The 10,189-nt window shown below is 42.5% G+C and overlaps 1 protein-coding gene across 1 annotated transcript in view; it reads right to left on the bottom strand.

Moving 5' to 3' along the window:
- Positions 1-8,022, bottom strand: part of LOC135214166 (chondroitin sulfate synthase 1-like) — a 53,177-nt gene extending 45,155 nt beyond the window's left edge. Inside the window, exon 1 of the mRNA XM_064248237.1 lies at positions 7,146-8,022. Within this exon, the coding sequence (XP_064104307.1) occupies positions 7,146-8,021 (876 nt within the window). The 5' untranslated portion in view covers position 8,022. The remainder of the gene's footprint in view (positions 1-7,145) is intronic.
- Between the last annotated feature and the right edge of the window lie 2,167 nt (positions 8,023-10,189).

Below are 10,189 nucleotides of genomic sequence, written 5' to 3' on the forward strand. Positions count from 1 at the left end.
CTCTCTTCTCGGAGGGGATACGGGAGTTTCGTGTGGGGGAGGGTACCTTGTATATGTCTTTCATACCGTTCTCTTCTTGGGTTCCACGGGGGGCCTGGGTGCGCTCGGGTCAGATTGGCCATCTGGCTCGTCCGTACTCAGAAACCCTAGGGTTCCTCTCGCTCTCTCTCCTACCCCGGTCACCTCCTACTTACCCACCGTGCCAGCGGCAGGCTCGGCTGGTTCCGCCAGCTGCATCCTTGGGGGGATGACGGAGAAGAGCTCCTATACATGCTTCTTCTTGATTTATTGTTTTGAATTATTTTGATTTTAATTTTGTATTTTCATGCTGAATTCTGCTAGCTGGCGGAGTACCTACTCACCAACCGGGTTCTCCTTCGGCTTGCGAGTTTTTCTACGGCGGAGCTACGCTCCTCCTTGGTTATATTTTACTATTAGGTTAACTTTCTCTTGTTGCTCCCCGCCGTACTTGTACCCACCCCGGCGTTGAGGCTGGTTGCTAGTTTGGTGAAACTCCTTCTCCGGCGTACCGGAACTTTCTACTAGCATACCTGACCTAAAGACTCTCAAGAGAACAGGAGAAGGTTAACACATAATTCTCCGCTCCGGCATATAGCGGAGTATTATATCTTAACGGGCTAGTCCCGTTAACTAGTGTTGATACTCATGTATCTGTCCACTTACAGGCTACCAACTGCCAGGAGTCCGGCTGTAATGCCATACTCCAGGACCGTCTGCGCCATCCGCTTTGGGGATTCAGCGGTATGGCACCACTAAGCATGCTCGATATGCTACGAATTAGTCAAGCAATTTACCTCCGGTGTAAGTTTATACCGGATTCTATCCGCCATATAATTGAAATATATAAATGTACATAAAAGATATAATGAAATCTTGAATTATGTGTTGACCAATCTTTAGCCTTCCCTAAGGTTTACAATAACCCTCTCTTCCAGGCCTCCGCCGTGAAGGACGCCGCAGCGGCCACCCTGAAGGCCTGGGTCGGCGGCTTCGGGAAAAATGTCACCAAGGGGCAGCCATACATCTTGGATAAGAGTATGGCTCTCCGCCTCTTCCCTGGAGCCAAGGCTACTCCATACGTCGACCCAGCAGCGGCGGCCCCGTACATCTCGTCCATTCAAGTTCAGGTGGCCCAGGCGCTGGCGGCCCAGAGCAACCCCGAATTGGCAGACGACGTGGCTACCTTAGACCTCAACCTGGAACCAATGGCGGTAGGTGATCCAGGTGGTATGTTTGTTGAGGCAGGTTTGTTGGGGGCCCAAGGGCTTCCCTTGGGTCCTTCTGGATCTTCTTCTTTTCCTGTACACTCTTCTACTTCCTTCCAAGGATTTTCAGAGAGTGAGATTTCGGTCAGGCCGAAGTCCACTCAAGCTATCCCCAAAGTAAAGGGGAAGCGAGAATTGAAGACCCTGGAGAAGACAACGTCTAAAAAGACCACGTCTTCTGAGTCTCATAAGTCTTCGGCTCACCACCCCGGAGCAGAGAAAACTAAGTCATCTTCGTCTTCATACTCGAAAGGGTCGAAAGGCAAATCCTCAAAGGATAAGGCCCAGGCCTCTGTTAATCCTGAGCCTTCAACCTCTACCGGGGCACGCCCAAAAACACCTACAGTGTCTAAGGACTCGGCACCTTTCAACACAGACACATTTGCTGCAAACATTATACAGCAGATGGGCAGTCTAGTTGGGAAGTTGGTACAGGATAAATTCGAACAGATGTTGTCACACATCTCGACATCCTTCGAGGAATCTGGTCAGTCCATTCGAAATATTTCGGAAAGGCTGACCAATCAAGAGAATCTCATGGCGGGTCTTAGAGAGAGCACTACTACAGTCCTCTCACAGCCTGCTATGGCAGTCCAGCCTATGCCAGACTACGAATCTCTACCTCCCTTCACTCCAAACCACCCATGGAGAGTAGCAGTGTACGCTCCGTTTAAGGACGGTATGCTGACACTACAGGGCTGCGGCACTCGAAGAATAGAGGACTTCGAGTTCCACCCCACCAATCTGCAACCTCCATTCATGGGTTACGCCCGTCTTACAGAGACGGCGATGAGGAGGGAGGACAGGATCCCAAAGGAAACTGTCAACTACAGCCGGGATCAGGCCCAAAGGGAGTGGCTGAGGAGCTTGGACGACTGGGACTGCGGAACACCAAGCTCCAGGCGTTTAAGAGTCCTTTTACCATCTTTGTGGCGGATGGAGAGACTCCTACTCCGTTCACCACAAAGTTAGCAGAGCTGACTCTCCAGGACGCCATGAAGGACGAGCCTATGCCGCAGCTTCGGGAAACCGAGCCAACTTCCCTTTTGCTTCCTAGCGCTGAAGACCTTTGGACGGACCTACCATCCACGTTCATGGTAGGCAAACTCAAGCCGGACTGTGCAATAGTACAGTTTAGCGAGAGGCTCCCTAGGCTACCTGACAATCTGATTCAGGCGGAATTTGATGCCAGGTCTAGGCCAGGGAGGACACTAAATGCCCTGGTTATGACAGAGGTTGCCGCGATAACATATGGCACGGAACCTCTGTTCAAACTGCTAGCCAAGGCACAGACTCATACCGTACAGTGCGACCTATACGACTTCGTGGTCGCACGACGGAATTGCAGAAAACATGTGCTGCAAGAGGCGACTATTCGCCACGAGCCTAATAAACTGCTCGCCGCTCCTATCTGGGGTGCTGACCTCTTTCCAGAAGACCTGGTTAACGAGGTTCATCATGAAGCTACATGGTGAGGTTCATCATGAAGCTACAAGGCTGAACCAAAGCCTTAAGGTCCGTTGGGGCCTTTCAGCTAAGAGGAAGCCTGAAACTTCTTCTACATCTGCTAAGAAGTTGAAGAAGCCGAGGAAGTTTACTCCCTATCAAGCTTCCCAACAACAACAAATGGTCCAGGCAGTACCGGTCTCCCAGGTGGTACAACCTTCCACCTCGAAGAACCAGGCTCAACCTATTCTCTTCCTGACACCTCAGAGCCAACCCTCTACCTCGTTTGCTGTCTCACCGGCCTTCAATCTGGTCTTCGAAGGTCAGGCATTCCAAACCTTTAACAAGTTTGGAAGAGGAAGCAGGGCTAGGGGTTCGTTTCGTCAAAGAGGTGGCGGAAGAGCCCTCATTAGAGGCAAGCACTTACGAGGCGGACGTGGGTCTCGAACTGCCCCAAGTCAGTGAGAACCCTCAGGTAGGAGGGAGACTGTTCCTCTATCCAACACAGAACTGACAGAGTATGCCGAAGAACTACTTCAGAAAGGGGTAGTATCAAAAGTCAAGCATTTAAAGTTTCAAAGTCGCTTGTTCAGCGTGCCAAAGAAAGGCTCAACCAAACGAAGAATAATCTTAGACTTATCCCGTCTAAACTTATTCATTCGTTGCGACAAGTTCAAAATGCTGACTATATCGCAGGTGCAGACCTTACTTCCCCGTGGGGCTGTCACCACCTCTATCGATCTTACAGATGTATACTATCATATCCCAGTAGCAAGACACTTCCGTCCATACCTAGGCTTCAGGCTGGGGAACCAGGCATTCTCATTCAAAGTGATGCCCTTCGGGTTGAACGTGGTCCCCAGAGTATTCACAAAAGTGGCGGAGTCAGTAGTTCAACAACTAAGATCTCAAGGGATAATGGTAGTAGCGTATCTGGATGACTGGCTTGTTTGGGCAACAACCGTCGAAGAATGCCAAAAAGCTACAGCCATAGTAATCCAATTTCTGGAACATCTGGGGTTCCAAATAAACAGGTCCAAGTCCAGGCTAACGCCGGACACCCGCTTCCAATGGCTAGGCATTCAATGGGACTTAAGCTCCCATACTCTGTCAATTCCGTCGGACAAAAGGAAAGAAATAGCCAAAACTACAAGGCAATTCCTCAAATGCAAGAAAGCATCAAGGAGAAACCAGGAAAGAATCCTAGGTTCTCTGCAGTTCGCATCAGTGACAGATGTTCTACTGAAGGCAAAGCTGAAAGACATAAATCGGGTCTGGCGCTCGAGAGCAAACAACAAGTCTTGAGACAAGTTGTCAGCCATTCCGCCGATTCTCTGCAAGCGACTCCGCCCCTGGGCGGAGATCAAGAATCTGTCCAAAGTCTGTTCCTCTCCAATTCCCCCCCCCCGCGTTGGTTATCCACACGGACGCTTCCCTAAGCGGTGGGGAGGATACTCCCAATACAAGAAAGTACAAGGAACTTGGTCCCCTCAGTTCCGCCAGCTTCACATAAATGTATTAGAAGCCATGGCAGTGTTCCTCACATTAAAGAGGCTCCTACCAGCCAAGAACTCTCATATCAAACTGGTACTGGACAGTGCAGTAGTAGTACACTGCATCAACAGGGGAGGATCCAAATCAAGTCATGTGAACCATGTCATGATAGCCATATTTTCATTAGCGGACAAGCACAAATGGCATCTATCCTCCACTCATCTGATAGCAGACGCTCTGTCTCGTTCAGTTCCTCTAGAATCAAATGGTCTTTGGACAGGCGCTCATTCCAGTGGATATGCCAAAGGGTCCCAGGCCTCCAGGTGGATCTTTTCGCATCACAATCGAACCACAAGCTCCCATGCTATGTGGCTCCCAACCTGGACCCTCTGGCTTATGCCACAGACGCCATGGCCATAGATTGGAATCAGTGTTAGAAAATATACATCATTTATTTCCTTTTCAAATCAATTTTTTTGGTCAGAATTAAAATTTTATAGCTTAAAAATAATTTTCAACCATCCAGCAAGCCTCCATACAAGTTTTATGCAAATCCACGAATAATTAGATAAGTAAAGAACACCTTGAAGTAGATGTACCCTTCCTCCATTTCAGGTGGCAGATTTGGCCATCGGAGTTGGTGTGGTCTGGGGGCATTTTGTGGACATACCCGAAAGGTAAGTTGGCATATCTCTATATTCTTGTTTTCTATAGAATTTGTGATATTTAGGTATATTTTCATGCATAAATATCATATCTAATAACAGTTACAACGATTTTTATAAGAAATTTTCATGGCGAAAATAAGTGAAAAAATTATCTTTAGATCTGGCCCCTGATATAACAGTAAATTACATCTTAGCGCAGATTTTTTTTATGTATTTCCATCCTAGGATAATATAAGTTTATTCTATGAAAAAAATATTTCATTTAACTACAAAAAAAAATAGAACGTTAAATTTTGACAATTTTTTGGCCAAAAAACTTACCCTTATTTCTCATTTCAGATTATGATCTCCTTTCTGGCAGTCACATAATGTTAAGTAAGGATTCTTTAAATTTTTTATGTAGTATATATGTATTTTTGTAAAGTTTTTTGTACATTTTTTTTATTTATTTGTAATAAATAGTTAATTTGTAGATGGGTATTCTTTATCTTTTCAGTAGTTTTTAGCATTCTTTGAAGTATTTAGAGCAATTAAAAAATTACATATTAATGCACAAATATATTTTTCATGATTTATTTTTGAGCCAGGGTCAAGCTCGACACTACCGCACAAATAATGATACCTATCCAGGGTTAAAAGACCATACAGCGTACAGGCAGCCCAGCTATCAGCGGGGGTTCAATTCTGATGGCTTGATAAGTGAAAATCGCCAATATATGAAAATGATTTTCGGCACTTCGCTCATGGAGCCAATAACCAGGTAAGGACACCTCTCTTAGGTATGCATCGGCGCTAATTCTCTATTACGGCGCCAATAACCAGAAATCAGTGCATTATGGCACCGAAAATTGGCTTTTGGCACTAGACAAGCCCCACAAAAATCGAATCGCCAATAACCAAGTCCACTGATAACCAGGGACTACCTGTATTAAGGTGTCTTGGCTGTAATTATGTTTTTTCTCTACCACAGTCTCTACCTTACTATTTGGAAAGACTATGGAGGTTGCCAGAACTGGTTTGTTTTGTAAAAAGAGACTGCTCTCAGCAAAACATACCTGGAGAAGCATGGAAATGCTGTCATGTCAACTCGGCACATAATTTTCCCAAAGGCTGGCACTCTCATCTGCGAGGAAAATGAGAGCCTTTCTTCCAGAACTTCATTTTCTACCCTTTGGATCTTACACAACGCCAAAGTTAGCATATCACACTTAGTCCTATTGGATCTCTTGTGAGAGGACTTCTAAAACTTATATCTCTTCCTGTACAAGGAGCAAGAGGAAGAAAATATTAGGAGGAAGAGCCTGATGAAGATGACAAAGAGGAAGGCATGAGAACTGGTAAAGACAGAGGTCACTGTCATCACTAAAACAGGACGTGATCATTATCACAAAGGGTATCTCCTTCTAGCATGATGTTAGCTGAAGCTCCTTAGTGGGAACAGGAAACAATACAGTAACAGAGGAGTCCCTACATTCTAACTTAGCCTAAGCAATGCAAAAGAAGTATGATACAAAAGATAAATTCCTGGGATATCCAGGGAAGAACACATCTTTTGCATGTACTTCATGGAAGCATTTACCCCAGGAGCAACCAATGTAGCAAGGGTATGAGGTAGCTAAGCACAAGCACAGCTCACAGCCTCCTATGGGGAGACCCCCGAACCTGCACCTTACTCCACTCCCATTGGAAACAGCAAGAGGAGATAACATGAAAGTAGCAGTAAGCCAATGGGATAGGGAGGGTTTGGAGTCAAAAGGTGGGGGGAGGGGTTTCTCCCCTGATGCACAAGCAAATGCTTTTCTACTTCTTACCAAGTCTCTTCCATTGCAAATGGGACCAGTTTGAACATCCCTACCTGGAAAATTTGTGGGTTCAAGAACTACAATGGGAAGAACAAAGCTGTGGAGATCAATCAACACACCTTTGTTGTTCTGTTTCCTTCTCTTCCATTACAAAAACATACAAAACACAAAATACATACAAGAAAAATCCATAAGTCCTAATAATCAGGTAGTCAGGGATAACTGCAACAAGAATTCCATCCTTGACAGCAACCAAAATAAAAAAGAAAAAAATACTCTACGATGGGAGATGAGTGGAGGGCTAATCCACTTACCTACCAACCAACAGTTAACTAGTATTTGATTACTAAGTTTTACGCTTCCACATAAAAGGCAATGGTTTGTAATTACATAGGAACACCTAGTATAAAAACTGCTTAATCAGTAGCAATGAATATTATATGACCTACCTCATATGACCAAGTACAGGGAACCTCTGCATATTTCCTTACACACCGGCCAACTTCTACATCTTCATGAGTAGACCGTAAATTTTTCAAGCAATCCCGAACATGAGGAGCCACTTTCAAAAGTGTACTTCGACTCAAAATTACACCGGGTCCTCCCATACAGAAATTTTCATCATCTTTCAAAGAAAGATGACCAAATTCATCCTGGTTACCTTTTCCAGCTTGTCCAATGAAATGAGGCTTTGAACTATTAATTGAACGAAGAAAACTTTCTAGCTTATCTGACCTCACATAAACATCATCATCAGCACGCATAAAATATTCAAAGTGTTCACTAAAATGCTCGGCAATATATTTCAACATCATGAATGATTTTTTCTGGGGAGGATAAGAGTCGTCAACACCTTTTAATCTGATGACTGGTAAATCACCAGCTGAAACAGATGCTTCTGAGGTAAAGAATGCAATCTTTCCTGGTAGTTCTCTTCCCCATGTTTCATAAACAGCTTTGGCACGAGTGTTCAAGTACATACTTGCAGTCATAACTCCAACAAAAACTAAACTTTTTGCACTATTGTGAGTATCTTTACCTCTATCATGCTTTATTATTCTAAAAGCCTCATTGATATTATCATATACTGGAATATTGTGCTTAGAAAAACATATGTGAGGATTTAACATGAAGTGTCTAATTGTAGATGTAAGAATATAACCAAGACATATTCCAAAAATAACTCCCAGTAACTGTCCAACTGTTCGTTGCCTTCCATGTGATGAAGAATTTGCTCCAACAGCTCTAACAGTAAGCTTCATTTTCAAAGGTCGAGGCACTAATTCGATGCCTGTGGGTGGTGCTTGATACTGATAGGGATTCATTTTTCCTGAAAAAAAAAAAGATTACCTTTACAAACATGTATTGATTGACTGATTATGAAAATTAGGTCTTGAGGACCAAGTGCTGCAACCCATCAGGATTATTCAGTGCCCTAATGAAAATGAAATATATAAATTAGTATGATAAATTATATGTATTGGCTCAGTATCTCCATTTAAGCCTCAATACAAGATAAAATATCCATCCTAATGGGCACTGAAATAAGAGTTGACAGTCAACACAAGGTATTTGCGAATAGGTAAAATCCACTAATACTAGACATTCCCCCTCCAAAAATGCTTATAACTGACTCCCCCCAAAAAGGTTTATGACTAGTACTCACCTTAATATTTCAAACAACAAATGCATACCTTATACTATCATCATATATAGATTATACCTTAAATGATCATCAAAAACACTTTTAAATAATTTCAAAGTCATGTTACAACATTACTCTTAAAGAATATATGACTTACGACTAAGTGAGAAAACTATTCAAGTTACCTGTAATTTCAAGCACTAAAGTTGACCCCCCCGAATGAATCGCGGACTCACGATTCGTGGAATTGTCTATTCAAAGATTATTCGCAGAAGATTCACCTATTCACAGTATTTTTCAGTGAGAAATATTCACAAATTACTGTATTTTCATATAATTTTCATGACTAAATGCACGTTTTGTGATATAACTATTTAAAAACTTACATATATGCATTTTTAGGGGGTTTTTTTGTTTAAACTACTAAAATAGGCAGTTCTAAGCATTTTCAGAGGGGGTTTCAGTATTCGTCGATTTTAACTATTCGCAGGGAGGTCTGGTACCCAGCCACCCTGAATACAGGGGTCTACTGTACATCTATTTCTTCTCATACCTTAAATTATCATCCTACACAGAATACCTTAAACTATTATCTACAACACTTCAATATCATTTCAAAGTAATATTAAAGCATTACCCTTAAAATTGACTTTTAAAACAAAATAAGTTTTTGTATATGCTTACAAAGTAATTACATAGCTATAAGATCCACTAATACGGCAGCTTAAATTCAAAATTTTGTAGGTAACACTTCAAAACATTCTGTAGGTGACCAGTCCAGCCCACTAGCAGGAGAATAGGAACAACTGTAAGCAGAAAGCTCGGCTTGTTCATGCTTTATGTCCAACAGCGGGGAGGAGGGTGGGTTCCGAATCTGTAATTCCTTGTAATATATACAAAAATTTTATTATAAAAATGTCATTTTTATCAATGTAAGTTAGGAAGTAATTACATAGCTGATTCCCACATTGACATGAAGTTATGTAATAAATTGAAATAGAAAAGTTGCTAGCATTAAATACAATGCTTGTCGTTCCTTCCCAGTCAAGAGGCTACTGTGATACTGCCTCTGGTTGGTGCTCATCTTCACCTTTAGTGGTGAGTATGCTTCAAAATGAAAGTCCATGTGTACATAATACGTTCTTGTCAGTGGATGAAATGGATCTTGTCATCCTTTTATATCCAAAGGAAGGTCCTTTGAAAACTCCAAATGGATAGGGACCTCCCTGTTCTCCCACAGAGCTGGATAGTACAGGCAGTCACTGGTTTACAACAGGGGATCCGTTCTTGAGACATATCACAAGCCGAAAATCGTTGTAAGCCGGAACATTGTTGAAAATCAACAACAGTCTTAAGAAAACCCTACTTTTAATGCTTTAGGTGTATTGAAAACTATGTAAACTATTTTTATTGCATTTTTCATCAAAATGAAACCTTTCAAATATTGATTATTTTGCCTTTTTGGAGTCATATTTCTTCTGTTGGGACCGGAGTTGTAAGTGTTAACACTGGAACATGCATCATGAACCTGGAAATAATTTCTGATGAATATAATTGAAAAGCTATGAGCTCAGGACTGCTGAGTGCTTATGGGAGTAAGCAGGAGCTCAGTGCAAGTTGACTGATTGATTTGTTAGTTCTTACTGAAGTCGCAACGACGAGGTTATTGATACCGTAACATTGAAAGGAATTATAAAGGAAAAAGTCAATTAAAAAGCTATAAATATATTTATATATAAATCTGTCAGAGAACTATAGAAAACCCAAAAACAAATGAAATACCCATCCCACCTACACACCTATTTCAAATTAATTGTAAACAAAAGTACAAGCAACACAGGCACCTCG

Source organism: Macrobrachium nipponense, chromosome 45 (genome assembly GCF_015104395.2).
Source record: "Macrobrachium nipponense isolate FS-2020 chromosome 45, ASM1510439v2, whole genome shotgun sequence".
Classification (NCBI taxonomy): domain Eukaryota; kingdom Metazoa; phylum Arthropoda; class Malacostraca; order Decapoda; family Palaemonidae; genus Macrobrachium; species Macrobrachium nipponense.